The sequence below is a fragment of the Zonotrichia albicollis genome, chromosome 31 (assembly GCF_047830755.1).
Source record: "Zonotrichia albicollis isolate bZonAlb1 chromosome 31, bZonAlb1.hap1, whole genome shotgun sequence".
NCBI classification, from domain to species: Eukaryota; Metazoa; Chordata; class Aves; order Passeriformes; family Passerellidae; genus Zonotrichia; species Zonotrichia albicollis.
The window spans coordinates 2,373,649-2,392,015 of record NC_133849.1 but is presented as its reverse complement, the minus strand read 5'-3'; the positions used below and the strand labels follow the sequence as shown (position 1 = coordinate 2,392,015).

At 47.1% G+C, this 18,367-nt stretch overlaps 1 protein-coding gene across 1 annotated transcript in view; it reads right to left on the bottom strand.

Annotated features, from left to right (window-relative positions):
* Nucleotides 1–9,186: 9,186 nt before the first annotated feature.
* LOC102061811 (uncharacterized) overlaps nt 9,187–18,367 on the bottom strand; it is a 28,271-nt gene continuing 19,090 nt past the window's right edge. Inside the window, exons 6-7 of the mRNA XM_074529890.1 lie at nt 15,769–15,834; nt 9,187–9,677 (exon numbers count right to left, since the gene is read on the bottom strand). Coding sequence (XP_074385991.1) covers nt 9,501–9,677; nt 15,769–15,834 — 243 coding nt within the window. The 3' untranslated portion in view covers nt 9,187–9,500. The remainder of the gene's footprint in view (nt 9,678–15,768; nt 15,835–18,367) is intronic.

Sequence of the window (18,367 nt, the reverse complement as noted above, 5' to 3'; positions counted from 1 at the left end):
GGGGAGGGTGCGTGTGTCTGTGGGCGTATCAGAGTTTCTGCTGTGACAAGCACAGCCTTTCTGCAAGGCAGTAAAACGAGTGTAAGTAGACACAGTGCTTAATTAGATTGTGCAAGAAAAGAACTAGAAAAGACTGATATTTTGTAAAACTGAGTTTAGATAGAAGAGATGAAGGAGTTTATGAGACTTGAGCTGGTACTATAGTAAGTCTGGACTGGGAACAGCCTGCTGTAGGGATTTAGAGTTCTCTGTAATAAACAGAATAGCCTGCCTCTGCGGGCAATTCCTTCGGTGCATCAAGAGGCTGGCACGCTGCGTTAATGCGGTGTTTGTGAGAAACGCTGGTATTGCTGTCCTAATAAGCATCAGGGCACATGCCCCCAGTGTAAATGAAAGGTTTCTGATCAAGCTGATTCAGAACCTAAGATCTTAAAGCTCATGTGTGGGAAATCACATCTGATACCTGCCACCTGAGGCTGTGTGTGTGTGTAGGAGGAAGACTGAGAAACTACTGTGAAGCTTTGTAAAGAGAAGATTGGGTGGAAGCGAGATAGGGCAAGGAGAAAGAGATAATGAGAACTGACCAGAGCAAAGAGGTTGCTAAATTAGCCCCTTTTAGGAGGGGCTCACTGGGAGAAGGCTGCCAGTAGAAGCAGCTCAGAAAATAAGAAGATTTATAATACTTCATTGCAGTTAATACTGTTTTAAAATACAAAGGTAAATGGGATGGGGTTTTGTATGCTGATATGTCTTTTTGTTTTAAGAAATCACCCAGAATGGCAAAGAGACTGTGAGATCAGACCGCCCTCTGGTCTTGGCCCTTGAAAAGGAAAACAAGGCAAAGAGAAAGCAAATCAAAAGTGCCGTTCAGCATGCAGCATAAGATAGCAATGTATGAAGTCAAACAAAGATTATCATGCTGAAATGCAAAGCGATTACAGTTCGCAAAATGAGTACACATGATTTGTAAAGGCTCCTCCTAAGGTAAGGGAGGAAGGATAAAGATGACCTCCCCAAAAGGGAAGAAGGCTTAGGCTCCAAAATATACCCACTCGAACCCATCCCCCTCCTGGCAGTTCAATTTCATCCAGAACTAGGATGTAACAGACCCCTCTGCAAGAGGCAGTGAGATCAGAAGAAAGAAAAGGGTAGAATTTTAGTCAACACAAGGGCCATATATTCAGTTTTAAATAAAGCTTTAGTATTTGTGGAGAATGTTTAAGTTGTAGTGTGGGGAACAACTGGCCAGTCTGAGAAGGCATACTTTTCCAAACCTTTAAAGTAACATGTGTACTATGTGTACTTAGAAGCTTTTGTACAATTCGCTAAACATTCCCAAATGAGAAAGGTTACTCTGGAGGCAAATGATATAAAGATGTTAGGCTTAACATTAACAGCCATTGAAATTAAGAAAGACATCAGTAAAGAGATAGTAAATATACTAGAATAAGTAAATAAGTGTTTTCGAGGGTATGGGCCTCTGCTGTACCAGGGAGGGTGAAAAATGCCCCCACATAGCAATCAAGCTTAAGGAAAGAACACAACCAGTGAGAATTGAGCAGTACCCTCAAAAGGAAGATAGGGAAGGAATCAGCCCAATAATTGATAGTACTGGATTGAGGGCTGTCAATAAGATAACATAGAATTTATACCCTGAGGTAGCAAATCCATATACTTTACTAACTTGTTTAACACCTGAGCTAACCTGGTTCACTGTTTTAGGCCGAAGAGATGCCTTCTTTTGCCTCCCTATCCACGAAGCCAGCCAGAAAACTTTTGCATTCAAACACAAGCTCACATGGTCCATGTGCCTGAAGGCTTCAAAATTCCCCACCCCGACTGGAGAACAGCTTGCAAAGACCCAGCGTCCCGGGAAGCTCCACAAGAGGAAAGGAGGCTGTTGCAGTACATGGATGATCTTCTAGTAGCCACTCGGACAAGGGAAGCCTGGACTGTAAGCCTTTTGAATTTCCTAGGACTCCAAGGATGCAGAGTCTCAAAGGAAAAGGCACAGGTAGTGAAACAGAAGGTAATCTACCTGGGGTAAGAAGTGAGTGCTGAGCAGCAGGCTTTAAGACAGGGAAGCCATATGCCAAACCCCAAAACCACAGACAACGAAGGAACTCTGAACCTTCTTAGGCATGGCAGGGTGGTGCCGGCTGTGGGTTTATAGTTATGCACTGCTCGTCAGACCCCTCTATGCTCGTTCTGCCAATGGAAACAGAGATCTCCAGTGGACAAAAGGAGCCACATGGGCCTTTCACCAGCTAGAGAGTGCCCTCATGTTGGCTCCAGCCTTGAGACTTCCAGATGTAAGTAAACCATTCTTTCTATTTTTCCATGCAAGGAATTGCCCTGGGAATACTGGCTCAGGACTTGGGTCCATACCGAAGGGCAGTTGCTTACTTCTCTAAGCAACTAGATGCAACAGCCAAAGGATGGCCAGGTTGCCTCAGAGCTGTAGCAGCAGTTGTGCTGAATATTCAAGAAGCACCCAAGTCTACCCTAGGACAAAAATGACTGTGCTAGTGTCCCACACAGTGTCTGCAGTACTGGAAATAAAGGGTGGCCACTGGCTTTCACCACAGAGGTTTCTGAAATACCAGGCCATCATGGTAAAGCAAGATGATGTAGAGATAGTGGTGACTAATATTGTCAACCCAGCTTCTATTCTCAGTGAAATCAAGGAGAAGCAGTACACCGTGATTGCATAGAGACCATTGAAGCTACCTACTCCTGCTGCCCAGACTTAAAGGACACTCCTCTGGACGATGCAGAGACCTGGTTCACTGACAGGCACAGCTACATTGCCAGCGGAAAGCGACATGCAAAGTACACAGTGACTACCTGCAGAGAGGTAATAGAGTCTGGACCCTTACCAACAGGTACCTCTGCACAGAAGGCTGAGATAAATGCATGGACCCATGCCTTAGAAACAGCAAAAGGCATTCAGAGTCGTGCATGCGCATGGAGCCATCTGGAAGGAGAGGGGACTGCTAACCCCACAAGGGAAGAAGAGACAAACCGGCTGCTGGAAGCAGTTCAGCTACCTGAAAAAGCACATTAAGGCACACCAGAGAGTGAGCTTAAAATTGGAGGGAAGAAATGAGCTGGCGGATGGAGAGGCAAAGAAAGCAGCAAAGGGTGAGGTAATTATGGACAGATTTTCCTCGAAGGTAAGCCATAATACAATAATACTAATCAAAACAGACATACAACTACAAGGAGTGGGTCACCCTGGTTTTTTAGGATTTTCTATGCCTTCTGATGTTGACATTCTTGTAGTGAACTTTCTCACACACTTTCTGTAAATACCTCATTGTTTTGCGTTCCTTGATGGAGGAGGAGAGAGTTGATGGACTGTTGGTTTAACCAGTGTCATTGGAGAGGTGTCACTGTCACCCTCCAATCCGCTGTCACTTTTGTAAAACGATAAATATTGGAGTCAGAAAATAAACTTCCCTTTTTTCCTTCACCTTGAGAACGGTGGTGTGCTTGTGTTCTTTCGAGTCCTACAGCGACATCTGGTGACCGCCCAAGTGCTCCTCACCACCTTTACTGCAATCAAGATTAAGGAACAAAGCACCTAGATCCATCATTCCCGAGTGATGAAGGCTCCTGAGGGACTTTAGAAAGTTACAATGGGTAACAACAAACTGAAATTAAAACTTTCTCGAGAAAATAAATAGAGTGTGAGTAAAATGATAAGCACAGTGTAATAATCCCCCAAAGAACAGAACGACTTGTTGTTGAAATAGATAATCAAGTAGGTGTAGCTCAGAGAGTTGTGGCATTTATGATTATTGCTGTAACCACAGCTAATGCAGCACCACTTCCATATCATGTGACCAGTATATAAGTGCCAAGGGAAAGCCTATGATTTTAACTCCCAAAAGTCTCTGGGTCAAATGCTAAAAATTACAAATGCAACTGTGTAAGAAAGAAGAAATGGTTGGGGATGTAAATATGTGTTTGTCCAAGACAGATTCCATGAATCTCATCAAGAATTCTAAATACCGTAACAAATGCTTAATTAAGTGCACTGGGTTTAGACTTAGATACAGAGCAAAGTATTTCTCACTTTGAAATGCATCCCATTAACCAGACAACCTTGCCTGTGTATACAAGACAAGGTTGTATCTGCCTCAGAGCAGCATGGCCCACTATAATAGTAGATGAGATCACAGTGAAGGAAACTCAATTTAACTTGTGCATTTGTAACTTTGTCAAAATCAAAGGATGCGCTTTTTCCTATCAGGCACCTGTCATATCATACCAACATAGGAAGGCGAATTTGATCACTGTCCAAGAAATATTGCCTGTGCCTATAGGGATGTACTTAACTCTGGTTACCAAATTCTAAAAACATTATGAATTAAAGAAAATTCTTAAAAAAGTTAAAGATAAAAGGAAAAGAACTTTGATTACAATACACCATGACACAGAGACTATACGGAAAGTATTTAAAAGATTGGAAAAAGGCCCATCCCATCATTAGTGGGATGTGCTTTGTGAGCAGTCTCCAATGGCAGCTGACTTGCTCAGTACCTTCATTCATCCAATTATTGTTTTACTTCTCTTGGCTAGTATAAGTTTGATTTTGTCTGTTACAGTACTTATTTAGAATTAGAGACTGTTGCAGCAAGTAGCAGCTTTAACTTCAATATTGAGAACATATGGTACGGTTTTAAGAAACACCACATAAGTTGGCTCAATAAAGAAGAACCTATATGTTAGTAAAAGAATTTACCAACCTTGAAGAAGGAGTAGGGATTGAATTATGATTTAAAAAATTTAAGATTTTAACTGAGGGTTAGAACCAATTCATATTGAAGTCAGATACACCAACAACTGGTTAATGATTATTAGATGCTTAAGTTAAAGCTAATTGTTACATTATGAGCTCATTTGTAGAAGGCAGAGGAGCAAGTGAACGATTACAGGAACATATTGAAACCAGCAGAACAATGCCCAGCACCTGGACTCCGTGTCAATCCATCACGAAGCAGGGGGCCTTGGATTGTGCCAGAGGGTCACAGAGACCTGACCAAGACCTTCCTGACTTCATCCCTGAGACCACTGACCCAATTTGGGACCACTGACCCAATTCAAGAGAAGAACTGCGCACACGTGAAGGACTAATAACCTCATTTTAATACAAATATTTTAATACAATACAGGGATGGGAGGTGCTGGGGTTATGCATATATATTATTTTGGGAAATAAACAGAAGGCCAAAATCCTTGTGTGGTGCAGTCACGCATTTCAAGAATGACCCCTTCCAGGCCACCCACCAGTGTAATAAACATACCACTTTCTAACTTTAACTAGTTAGAGAGTCTTTGTCCCTGATTTTCAGGTTTAATGATTAGGTGACAATGCTATAGACCCAAAACTGACTACATCTGGGACTGCACAAAAGATTATGTGCATACAAAATAATAAGAAAGACCACTTGGAAGAAGCAAAAATTATTTATGAAAAAAAAAAAGCAAATAATGGAGGATAGAAAAAAAGAAATACTGCTCAAGCCAAATTATTTGTAAAAAGGGAAGAGGAAAGATTATTATAGGTGCTTATTATATTATTATATGAAGAGGAATCTTGTATGTACAATGTTAAAATAACTTTGCTTTTATTTCTGCTGTTAATAAAAACTTAGACATGGCAGTAGTGGTAGCTGATCTAGTCAGGAGTGAACTGTCTGCTTGGTCGGGATAACATCCAGTGAACACGTCATGAGCACCCTGCTATTGATGTGCCAACTATCAGCATCTGCCTTCTGAACAAAGTGTGGACCAAGGCCCAGAGTGGAAGTGACCAAGAGAGGGAACCAAAACCACAGCCAAGAAACACACATGCTCCAAAAAGGCAGAGCTGAGGAGGAGCCATGCTAAACAGTTCCTGAAATATGTAAACTAGATGGTGGATATGCATAAGAGTCTATGAATATGCAACAGGCTGATGTAATAGAAATGGTATAAAAAGGGTGTTTCCCAAACTAGCAGGGGTGCTCTTGGCTTAGTACCAAGATGCACTGAGCCGTAATTTTTGTTTTACTGTCTCTGTCTCCTACTGAACTTTATTAAAGTTTTAAATTTTAACAGGAAAGTGAACCGTGTTTTTCACAAGGGAATATGGAACCTTAACATGTATCGGTCCCTGGTTGCCAGCTGCTGGTCGTAGAGGGGATTGTAAAACCGGTTCTTTTCTCATTTTTAGCTTGTACGTTTCACTACGGGGCTACACTCTTTGATGGCTTTTCTCACGATCTTTCCCCTCCTTCGCTTGCTCAAGGCTGCAATGAGTTCATCAATTTCACCTTTCCCGGAGCTGCTGGAGCAGGAGCTCTCTGGTTCGGCTGACCCTGTTGTACCATATAATCTATTTTGCCGATCCCCGATCCCAGGGAGACCCACGCGGGCTTTGCTGCGTCTTTAAACCCGGGCTGCGCGTCCGCCCGCGCCGGTGACGTCATCCCCCGAAGCCGCTGTCCGGCGTTCAGGGTTGCCATGGAAACTGACAGGGCTGGGAGCGGCGAGACCCCGCCCCTATGGGAGGTTCCCTCTCCGCCCTCCCGGCACAAGGCTCCGCCCCCGGCTCCTCCTCCTCCTCTCGGGGCCGTGCCGTGGGCGGTGCCCGCCATCCATCCCCTCCCCTCTCCCTGCACAAGGCTCCGCCCCCGGCTCCTCCTCCTGGCCCGGGGCCGGCGCCATCCCTGCCTGGCCGCGCTCGCCTTTCTCCTCCTTCCCCGGCTGGGCCCGTCTGAGCTGCGCCTCCCCCGCCCCCCGATCGTGTCGGCGCTGGCGGCGGCAGCGGCGGGGGGGCGGCGGCGGCGGGGGGGGGGGGCGCGCCTTGGCCCGGACCCGACCGACCCCAATCTCAGGGCGGGAGCGACTCGATCTGAGCCTTCTTCCTCCCTTGTTTTACTTTTGTTTGCCAATATTGGCTCTTTTTTCCTTTTCTCCCCTTTTCCCTTTCAGACTGAGGTTTGCTCTTCCCTTTACTTTGCTGCTGGGCTCCGCTGACATGCTGGCACCATAAAGAGCCTCGCATAGTCCAGCTCACCTGAGCACCCTGAGGATTTATCCTCGCGTCTACGGGAAATCAAACTTGATAATCATCTCTTACCCCAACTACCAAAATCGGCCCTCGTCTGATTGTCCTCTCGCTCCTCTATACCGCGGCCAGATCTCTTCTGAGAGTCCAATGAGTTTGCATTTGAAAAACAAGGCTCCCCCCGGTAAGGGGTCCCCAGTTTCTCAGTGCTAATCCTACAGGACTGTCTCTCGAGATATTATCACTACAGCACTCGCAGCAGAATATACACGCGGCATTTAACAGTTCTGAGTAGAAATTAAAAGAACCAACGAGAGAGAGAGAAAGAGCGAGATTCCGATCGCGGCGCTCCGGAGCGGCGGTGCGGGAACGATCCCTGCGCCAGCACCGCCGGCCCCAGGCCAAGCCCAGCCCCGCAATCCAACCCCGCTGCTCACAGCGCCCGCCCTCCCTGGCCCGGGGCACAGCGAGCCCCGCACCCGCTGCGCTCCCGAGCACAAAACGCCCCTTCCCACCGCGCTCACCCGATAAACACAGCGCCCCTGCAGCCGCTCACGCCCCTCTGGCTCCTCCCGAGCTTCTCGGCCTCCCGCACCCTCTGCCCCGCACCTGGGCCCCGCCAGTGCCGCGGGCTGGGGGCAGCAGCTGCACCTTCCTCTGCCTCTGCTCCAGCCCTGCCCAGGTGCCTCGGCTCCCTTCGTGCTCGCCACAAACTGAGGCCTTCACAAGGCTGACCTAGAACAGAGGCCAGACACGGTTACACAATAAAGCAGGCATTTGTTAAAAGGCCTCCGTGGATACACCTTGGGCAGAACAAGAGCCCAGCCCGGGCTACGCCCAAGATGGACCAAAATGGCCCCAAAATGGACGGCCGGTCACGAGGTCTGTCCCTTTTATAAGTTCTGGGCTATTTGCATATTGGAGTTAATTGCACAATTATGTCTTTAGATGATGAAGTCCCATCCTTCTTGTTTTTCTCTCTTCAGAGCCCGTTGTTTATGCTCTGGGGCCCGAAGTTTGGATTATTTGTCCTTGGGTTCACAGCTAGAAAGGAATTATTTTGTCTCCCTGCTCTGTGAACAGAGCTCAGGATCCCTTAATATGAAGCCCAGACCCAGAGAGTAAAGCAGCACAGAATCTGAAAAACAGAAAAGCCAAAACCTGAGGCATCAAATCCATGAGAGCCCCCCTCACACTCACTACGCCTCCCCCTCAGCACCCCCCAGGCCCTCCCCATTGATTGAAGCCCCCAAAATTCTCCCAGGCCCGAGCCCCTCGGCCCCCCCGAACCCCCAGCCTGTGTTCTCACCTGGGAAACCCCAAATCTTTGGGAATTCTCAACTGGGATTACCCAATTCCCTGGAAACCTCACCTGGGACCCCCAAAACCTCACCTGGGACCTCCAAACCTTTCAGGATCCCCCCAATCCCCCCAGGACCCTCCAAACTTTATCTGGGATTCCCCCAAACTCCCCCAGGAGCCCCCAAACTCCACCTGGGATCCCCCAAACCCCCCAAAACACTGGTGACAGTGGGACAGAACTGGTGGCACTGGCTTGGTGACACTGGAATGAAACTGGGGACACCAGATTGGTGGCACTGAAATGAAACTGGGGACACTGGGTTGGTGGCACTGGAATGATGACACAGGGGTGGTGGCACTGGGACAGCCTTAGGGACACTGGGGTGGTGACAGTGGGATAGAACTGGTGGCACTGGGGTGGAATCGGTGACACTGGGCTGGTGACACTGGGGCATCCCTGGTGGCACTGGGCTGATGGGACTGAGACAGGAACACTGGGCTGGAACTGGGGACAGTGGGAAGGAACTGGTGGCACAGGGACAGGGATACTGGGACAGGACTGGGGACACTGGGAGGGGACACTGGGATGGGGACATTAGGAAGAGACTGGGGACACTTGGCTGGTTGCACTGGAGTGCAACTGGTGACACCAGGACACAACTGGTGACACAGGGGACAGAGGGGACAGGGGGGAATGGAGGCGACACAGAGAGTGGTGGGAGGGGACAGGGGGTCTCAAAGGGGACAGGAGGGTGTGGCAGGAAGGGGGAAAGTGACAGGGAGGGGACAGGGGGAAAGAGGGGTGGAGGGGACCAAGGGCGGCAGCTGGGCAGAAAGCGGGGGGTGGCAGGGGGGTGGCAGATGGCATTAGGGGCTGATGAAGAGACAGAGGGGACAGCAGACGCCTCCAGGGAGGGGACAAAGGGGCCACCCCAGGAGGCCACAAGTGCCACCAGGTCCCTGACACCTCTCCTGTTCCCTTCCCAGTGGCTGGAGGCTGTGGTGGCCGTGGGCAAGGTGGCAGCCACTGTGACCAGGCCACAGAGGGGCATGTGGCAGCGCGTGTCCCCAAAGTCCCTGAATGCAAACCTGAGGAGATTCATCTGGTACCTCCATAAGACCCTCAACTATCACGCTGTCACCTTCCTGGGCCACTCCAGTGTCCCCTCCCTTGGTCAGGCCCTGGCACCACCCTGGAACCACCTGGGCCGATGTGAGAGCCGCAGGCAGTGCCTGGTGGCCTGGTGGGAGTCGTTGGAGGTCTCGAGAACGGCTGGGACTGGCTGGCCAGGGAGGCCACCGAGCTCTGTGACACCTGCAGGGACACAGCCACCACTGCTGCCACCACTGCAGCCACCGTCACTACCGTGCCTGGAACCTGCAGGACAAGGCCGCCCGCTGGGGGACGTCTCTGCACAACCTGGTGGCCACGGCCCAGCAGCCATCGGTGGCCCTGGCCAAGGAGGAGGTGGCCTCGGCACTGGCCGCGCTTGAGGTCTGGTTGGCGGCGGTCACCAGTGAGGAGGAAGCGACCACCAAGGCCATGAGAGAGGCCATGGTGGCCACCAGCTGGTTGAGAGTGGCCACCAGGAGGGGACAGCAGGCACAGGTGGCCCTGGGGCCACTGGAGTGCTTGGTGGCCGCGTGTGACGAAGCCACCGCGTTTCCCCAGGAGCTGCAGTGCCAGCTCAGGGACATTGAGGCCACCCTGGAGGGGACAAATGAGGCATCCCCTGATGTCCCTGAGGCCTTGATGGCCAAAGTGGCAGAAGCCGAGTGGCTGTGGGAGGCCAGCGCCCGCCTGGCCACGCATCACCTGCTGAGGACACTTGGGGACATCCACAAACTCCTCTTCAGTTGCTATGGTTGCCACGGTGGCCCCAGTAGCCCACGTGGCTAAGCAGTGCCAAAAATGCCATCGAGGACATCCTGACGGTGCTGCAGGGACAGTGATGTCACCACTGTGATGTCATTGGGGTAGTGATGTCGCTGGGAAGCCTTGTGGACACTCAGGTGCCACCAGGCACTGGGACACCCCCATGCATTGACAGCACTCCCCCCATCATCGAGCTCCAGGACTGGGGCTGAGCCCCCCTCATGTACCGACCCCCCCAAGCACCGGGCCTGGGCCCCCCTCTGTGCCCCCCCCACCCATCACAGGGGTTTTGCCCCTTCCCCTTTGCCCCCTCAGAGCCACAGGACCCCCTGAGAACAGTGCAGGGACTGGGAGGGGGCAGGAGTGGGACCAGGGGGACTCCAAGCACTGGGGGTCACAAAGGGGGTCCCCAGCACTGGGGCTTGGTCCTGTTCCCCCCAGTTATCAGCAGGGATCCCCGTTATCACCAGGGACCCCCCTCTCCTAATCCCCCTCCCATGGACTGGTACCCCCCCATTCACTGCCTCCCCCCTTCACCAACCCCATAATGCACTGGGACCCCCCCAATCCATGAGCCCCCCCCAGTGCACCAAAACCCCTCACTCACCGCCCCTCCCCCAGCCAGGGGACACCCCCCTACCCCTCACCCCCATGTGACAAATGGTTTTGTGATTTGTGTCAATTGGCAATGGAATCAGCAAGTGCTTCTATCGGCTGTGTCGAAAATAGACACAAAGAAAGCTTCTGAAACTTTCTGACCAAATAACCAAATAAAGCATCAAAATAAAAGCAGTATAATACAGTAAAAGAGATGAGGTAGCAAGATGACTGGGGCTTAGAATAAAATAGAGGAAGTTGTGGTAAAGCTAAGACATATTGTAACAAAGCAACTAAATGCTTATGTATAATGTGAAAAATGTGTATTTTATGATTGGCTTTTCGCAAATATTAAAATGATATTATGTGTTATGTTAGGAAGTGATGCTGTATTAATTTTTTAAGTAATCTGTTAAATATAGTTCTAGGGTATAACATAAGGCTAAAATAGAAACTATGTATGTGGGATATTTTTTAAAGAGAGGAATGAGGTACTTGCACTGAGATAGCAGCCACAGGACACCTAAATCTTTCAGAGAAAGAGAATTTATTGCTCCCTTAACTAACTTCTTCCTGGCTTGCTCAGCCCTGAAGACGCCATCAGGATTCAGAGGAAGAAGTTGACACTGATCAGACAGAATCCTTTGTTTGAATGGAATTTATGCATTATGTATGAAATGTATGAATATGCAACAGGCTATTGCTTTTAAAGGTTAGTCCTCTCTTAACTTGTGTCCATTTTCAGGCTCATTTTGCCCAGAAACAGGTACCCGGCCCATCTGTAACTCTTTGTTCTTATTGCCTCGTATTGTTCTAATCATAATTGCCCAAATTTTTATTACTCTCATTATATTACTATCTTCATAACCATTTTATTACTATTAAACTTTTCAAATTTTAAAACCAAGTGATTGGCATTTTTCACAAGTACAACCTCCAGTTGAGGCCAGCGAATGGCCTACAGCCAACAGAAACAACAAAGACTTGAAATTGGTCCTGAGGAAAGCACCGAAAGAAGCGCAACCCTGAACACAACCCCCCATGGGGAACATCTACATTGTTATCCGTGTATCCTTGAAGTTTGTTAATGTTTGTTATAATTATAGTTATAGTATAAGTTAAGGTTTTGTATATCTAAGGATTGACAGTCAAAATAACTTCTCAGTTTCTAGTACTGTTCCATAGAGCTCTCTCCTTGCAACCCTAACTGGGACCAAACTGAGGGAAGGCAGTTGCTACGATGAGGGTCATGGCAGAATGTCTCCAGAAGAAGGGAGAACCAGAGGTGGGAGGCAAGACTCGATTAGAAACTCCCTCCGGGAAAAACTCTTTGCATTCTCTTAGCACAAAAAACTCCTGTGGATCGAGAGGTGAGGAGGGCAGCCCGTACCAGACTCCCACCGGTAGCAGTGCTGCTACTCACTCACTGCAAAGCAAGCGGAGGAAACACTCGTGAGAAGTGTTCCTGTCCCTTGTATAGAGGAGAAACAGTAAGTGTATTAATCAGAGTACGCACAAACATGAACCCCAAATGTATTGATCACTCCCAGTTAACAACCTGAAGAGAGGATAATAAAATATATTGGCTGGTGTGAAAAATGCCAATCACTTGTCTTTAAAATTTTTAAAGTTTAATAGTAATAAAATGGTTATAAAAATAGCAATATAATTAGAGTTATAAGAACTTGAAGAACTAAGATTTAGGGCAATACGAGACAATAAGAACAAAGAGTTATGGACAGTCTGGGTACCTCTTTCTGGGCAAAATAAGCCCAAAAAAGGACACATGTTAACAGAGGATTAACCCTTAAACGCAATAGCCTGTTGCATATTCATACATCTCATACATGATGCATAAAATCTATTCAAAGACAGGATTCTGTCTGGTCACTGTCAACTTCTTCCTCTGAATCCTGATGGCATTTTCAGGGCTGAGTGAGGCAGGAAAAGGTTTGTTTTTTCTGATAAGAGAACAATAAATTCTTCTTCTCTGAGAGATTTAGGTGTTCTGTGACTGCTATCTCAATGTGAGGACCTCATTCCTTTCTTTAAAAAATATTCCACAGACATAGTTTCTAATTAAACATTATGTTATAATCTAGAACTCTATTTACACACTACTTTAAAAAATTAATACAGCATAACTTCCTAACATGACACATCTAATATTAAGTTTAATACTTGCAAAAAGCCAATCATAAAACACACATTTTTCACAGCTGGCTAAAAATATTGCAAACCCAAGCCAGAAGATGTCAGGAGAGTACTCTATGAAAGAAAGATGGGTGTGTTTTGAACAAGAAAGTGAAACCAACTTAGAGGATACATTCAAAGAGAAGGAAGTGCATCTGAAAATACAAAGGGATAGAGAGGGACAAATATATGGAAAAAATCTGTTTATTGATATGATGGAAAAGATTACAAAAGAATTTAATTTGACTGATTGTTAGGTGTGCAGGGGGATTCATTTAAGTGAAATTTGGCCATGGGATGGTATCAGTTTAGGTCCCCTGGACATTTTAAAATGGATTACATCAGGAAAAAACATGGCAGTACCCAAAAGAAGGGAAGGAGAGTGGAAGCTAAAATCAACAATAATAGGGGAAGAGTGTTGATCAAGAAAAGGGAAAATGTATCCTATAGAAGTAGGAGAAACACCACGTAAAAGATATCTGGCAGCAAATGACACACACACACCAGGTGGATCCCAGAAACTCCCCATTCATATTGGTTAATAGAGAAAACTGAAAGTTGAGGTGTATACAGTCAAAAAGAAAAAATGTTTGAATGCTCAGGAGATTATATCTACATATTCTGGGCAATAGATAACCTATTCAAATATTGGAAACATATACCAAATCAAGATTCTAATTTCTGGGATTGTTTTTCTTTGAAAAGGAAGTGAGATTTTTGAGAGTTTCTTGGTTAAAAAATAAGTATTGAGATTTGAATATTGGCATTTGGTGTGGCTACTGAGGATATGGACACGCTTCTGAGAGCACAGGGGGTTAAAAGCAGAGACCTCTCAGGGGAAGCTCTTTCAGTTCTGCTCTGTGAGAGAAGTCAGAGCTCTCCTGCTCAGCTGCGGGCTGGGCGGGGCAGGGGAAGCCGTGCGGGCGTGTGAGGGAGGTGAGAGCTTGGGACAGAGAAGGGAAGTGAAGGCTTTGGCAAGAGAGAAGGGGAGAAGAATGCTGAGAAGCAGCGGGCAGCTCTTCCCCTGCCCTGGGAGAGAGACAGAGAGCTTGTGCTTGTGTCTGTGTTTGTGCTCCTTGGAAATTGGATCTCATGTGCTGGCAGCAGGGCTGGCTGAGAAGGAGAAGGGGCGGGTGGTGCAGCGAGGGTGCAGCGAGAAGGTGCTGGGCAGGGCAGCGTGAGAGTTCTAGACAGGCAGAGCCTGAGATTTGAACTTTTCTCTTAGATGATAGAAACTTTACACATGCAGATAATTCTGAAGCTGAGTGAGAAGGAAGGTAGAGATGAAATAAAAATAAATAGGCGAGTATGATGGAAGTGTGTGCAAGTGAAAGATGTCTGAAGAGTTGAGAAGAATCCGAAGTGGGAGGAGATGATGGAGTGGCCTTTTAGCTGGACTTTTCTGGTATAGCTATAGGTAGAACTATTTTTTTTTTCTGTGACACAGAGAGTGCATTTAGGGGGCACAATGGCTTGGAGCCAAGAGAGTGCAGTGATGTGATGTGAAGGAGCGGTATAAACAGAGACGATGAGAGAAGAGAGTAGGGTTGCCTTTGATCTTCAGTGAAGAAGATCTCTGTTCTTGAGACCCCTCGGCCCCAGGGGTGAATTTGGGAGGGACAGGTGTCCCAAAAGTGAGAGACTGTGTTCATTTTTGGAACTGGGCAAAGCATCCTTAAAAGGGGAACCCCAGAAGCAGCTCTGGTGCGTGTGCAGTGGTGAGAGCACTGGGCATGGAAGGAAGATGTCACCATGGGAAATGATCTCCGGGCGGTGCCACGTGTGACATGGAAACACAAGAGGTTTCAACTGTGTTTCCTGGGGGAGCCTGTGGCACAAGAGGGACTCCTCTCTCCTTGATGAACTGAAAATTGATTATCTGAAAAATGATGATAGACTGAGAGTTAGGTATCTGAAGAATAGTAACTGAATTGAGAATTCAAAGTTTTGTCTTACTGTAATGTCTATAGAAATTTACTAGAGGGAGGAAGAATTATTTAGATAATTTTCATTCTGAGTTCTGTATATTGTTCTTTTCATATAGTTGTAGGGTAATAAAGTTTTTGTTCTTTATTCCTATGTTAGAGCCTGCTTTGCTGTATTTCTAATCACATCTCACAGTAGACACCAGAGAGAATATACGTTCATAAAAGCACTAGCATTGCACCAGCATCAAACCATGACAGGGATGCACCTAAAAGTTTATTTTGGATCTGTGGAACACAACCAATGTGAAGTTACCAGGAGGGTGGAGCGGGGGTTGCACAATTGGAGCAATAAAACCATCCTTTTTCTTACTGCCTAAGGATGCGAAATCAAACTTAGGAGTCGCAGTGTATGATGATCTGGGCTGAAAGAAAAGGAGTTTAATTGGTGGAACCCAAAATTGGAACAATGACATTTGGACCCCAGAAAGGATTTTAGATCCTGAAGGGCCAGCTCCCTGGGCCCAAGATGGACCCTGGGGGTACAGAACCCCAGAATACACGCTCAATCCAATCATCCGTCTACAAGCAGTGCTTGAAATCATATCCAATCAAACAACTCTGATCATCGATCTCTTAAACCAGCAGCAACAACAAACACCGTCAGTAATTTACCAGATCCTACTGGCAGTGGACTACCTCCTCGCAGAGGAAGGCGGGATCTGTGGGAAATGTAATGCTTCAGAATGCTGCCTAGAGATCGATGACCACAGTCATGTAATTAAAAGTATTCCTCAAAATATTTGAAAAGTTACCTGTTTTGGAGCACAAAAATGGACCCCCTTGTTTGGAGACTCCGATTGGTGGGACAGCTTGTTCACCTGGAATGGTAAATGGTGGAAGAAATTGGTCTTTTTTGTGGTGTGTGCACTAGCAAGTGTAATATTACTACCATATGTAATTCTATGTCTAGTCCGGATAGTGACCAGCATTGTCCACAGCAGCATCATGCTGCAAGGGAACGGGGAAGGGAAAAATGGTGAAAAAGTCACGTTAATGAAAGAACAGAGTGATCAGAATGCCAGAGATGTGCTAGAACAATATGAGAAACTGAGCAAAGTAGAAGTTGAATTTTAAAAGATTGAGGCAGGCTCGAAGCGTGATCAAATAGTTGGAGGGGAAAATTGTTAAACATAGGTTAGAAACTGTTGTAAATATTTGATAGATTGATAAGAATGTACTGTTAGTTTGGTTATTAGATTGTAAAAAGGGTTTAAAGGGTAGTGATAAGAAATACAGTACTCAACATAACGCACCTCAGTAAAGTGCACCACCCCCCAAGCGAAACCAGCCAGCCTGGAGAGAACATTAATGGGCCAATAAAGTGCATTAAACCTTCATGCAAATGAAGAATCCAAAGGAAACCAATCCAAACGGATGAAAAACAGGATAAAAAGTGGCTTCTGACGCACTGAATTTGTGCCGCTCCATCTGGAGCATCGGGGCCATCGCAGCTTAGCAGTCCCGGCGCCGACGCTGCAGCATCCTCAATGGGAACGCTCCGGCTTGGCCCATGGACCCTTGCTTTGGGCCTTTCTTTTTCTTATAATAAATGCTGAAATCACTTTTAGTACCTGGAGCCTGTTCTCTTACTTAATAACACAAAATTCAGGATTCCCGGGCACACAAAATTAAGGATATCTAGAGCACAGGGAAGTTCAGCATTCCTGGGGCACATGTAATTCAATATTCCAGGGTAGACAGAAGTCAGGATTCATGGCGCTCACGAAGTTCAGGATTCCCAGAGCACAGGACATTCAGGATTCCCGGGGCACACAAACAGACGGTGATCGGTCTCTCAGGGCTCAGCTCCAGCGGTGCCAGTGAATTCTCTCTGCAGGGACAGCCTGGCCGCCCTCCTCCGATGCCAAAGAGCGACAAAGAGAGGCTGCCCCCAACCCCTGCCCCCCATTCTCCCGCTATCTCTGCGCCCCCCTCCCAGAGAAACTCCCAAAAACCAGAGGAGTTCCCCCTCCCCGCCTTCTCAAGCACTCAGCCATCAGCGCCTCTCAGCAACTCCATGGGAAAAAATTCCACAAGAAACAAGGAAAGAACAGAAAAAACCCAACCCCCAACAAGGGCTGGTGGTGGCTGCGGTTTTTGGGGGTTCCAGCGACACCCGGGGCGGGGTCAGCTCTCAGCAACGGGGCCCCCCCAGATCGCAGCCGGGTGTGAGAAACGAAGTTCACTCCTTGAGAATTGAAAAAGTTTATAAAGGATACAAAAGGATTTGGCAGTTGGCCAAGGAACTCCTCCGAAACTTAACCCACTGTTTTCCAGATCCGGTTCCACTGCAGGGCTACAAACACATTCCTGTGTTTAAACATTATTCAAATATTCCTGGGAGGTTTGGATGCTCCAGGAACTCTTGTTTGGTTTTAACCTCTGACTTGTCTGCAGGACATTCTGTAGATTAGATTAATATTATTTATTTCTTCTTCTGGTTCCATCCTGTTGTTGCACACTCCCTGATAAATTCCTAAATTCTTCTCAGGTTTGTGTCACTGTTATCGCCTGGAGAGGCTGATCCACAGGTGTGAGGAACAAGGGAATTGTTTTACTCCTGAGTCAGTTATGCAAAAGCATTTTAACATTGCACAGTCTCTATTTTAACACTTATTATTTATCTATTTAATATTTGTCTATTTTGAATATTTTAAGGCCTATGATATAATATCAAATAGCACTAAATAGGCTATATCGTGCACACATAAACTGATTGATTATATTGCTCCAAAAAGCAGCTACAATGAATTATTAATAATCAATATCAATATCAAGTACCATAGCAAAATACTTGCATTCAATAACATCGTGCAGAAGCCAATGCAGAATTGCAGAAGCCAATTATTAAATTGTCATTTATAAGCTGGCTCTGCTGCAGGCACAGTGGAAAGCTGGAAGCTGCTGAGGCGACTCATTCACCCCCATCCCCTGTCCCTGAGTGTCCCCAGAGTGTCCCTGAGTATCTCCAGTGATGTCACCCCAGGAATTCCCACCAGGATTTGGGACAATTTCAATGAAAATTCCCAGAAAATTCCCCAAATTTGTCTCAAATCCCATGTGGGGAGTGAAGAGACAAGTGACAGTAGCAATGACCCCAGAGATGTCATCACCCTGATGACGTCACAGCGGTGACATCACTGTCTCTGCAGCAGTCTTGAGATGTCCTTGATGGCTTTGTGGCACTGCTCGGCCACCTGGGCCACCATAGAGACTCAAGAAGATGTTGTCAATGACCTCAAGTATCCCCAGCAGGTGATCCTTTGCCAGGCAGGCACTGGCATCCCACAGGTGCTCAAACTCGGCCACTTTGGCCACCAAGGCCACAGGGACATTGGGGGATGCCTGCTC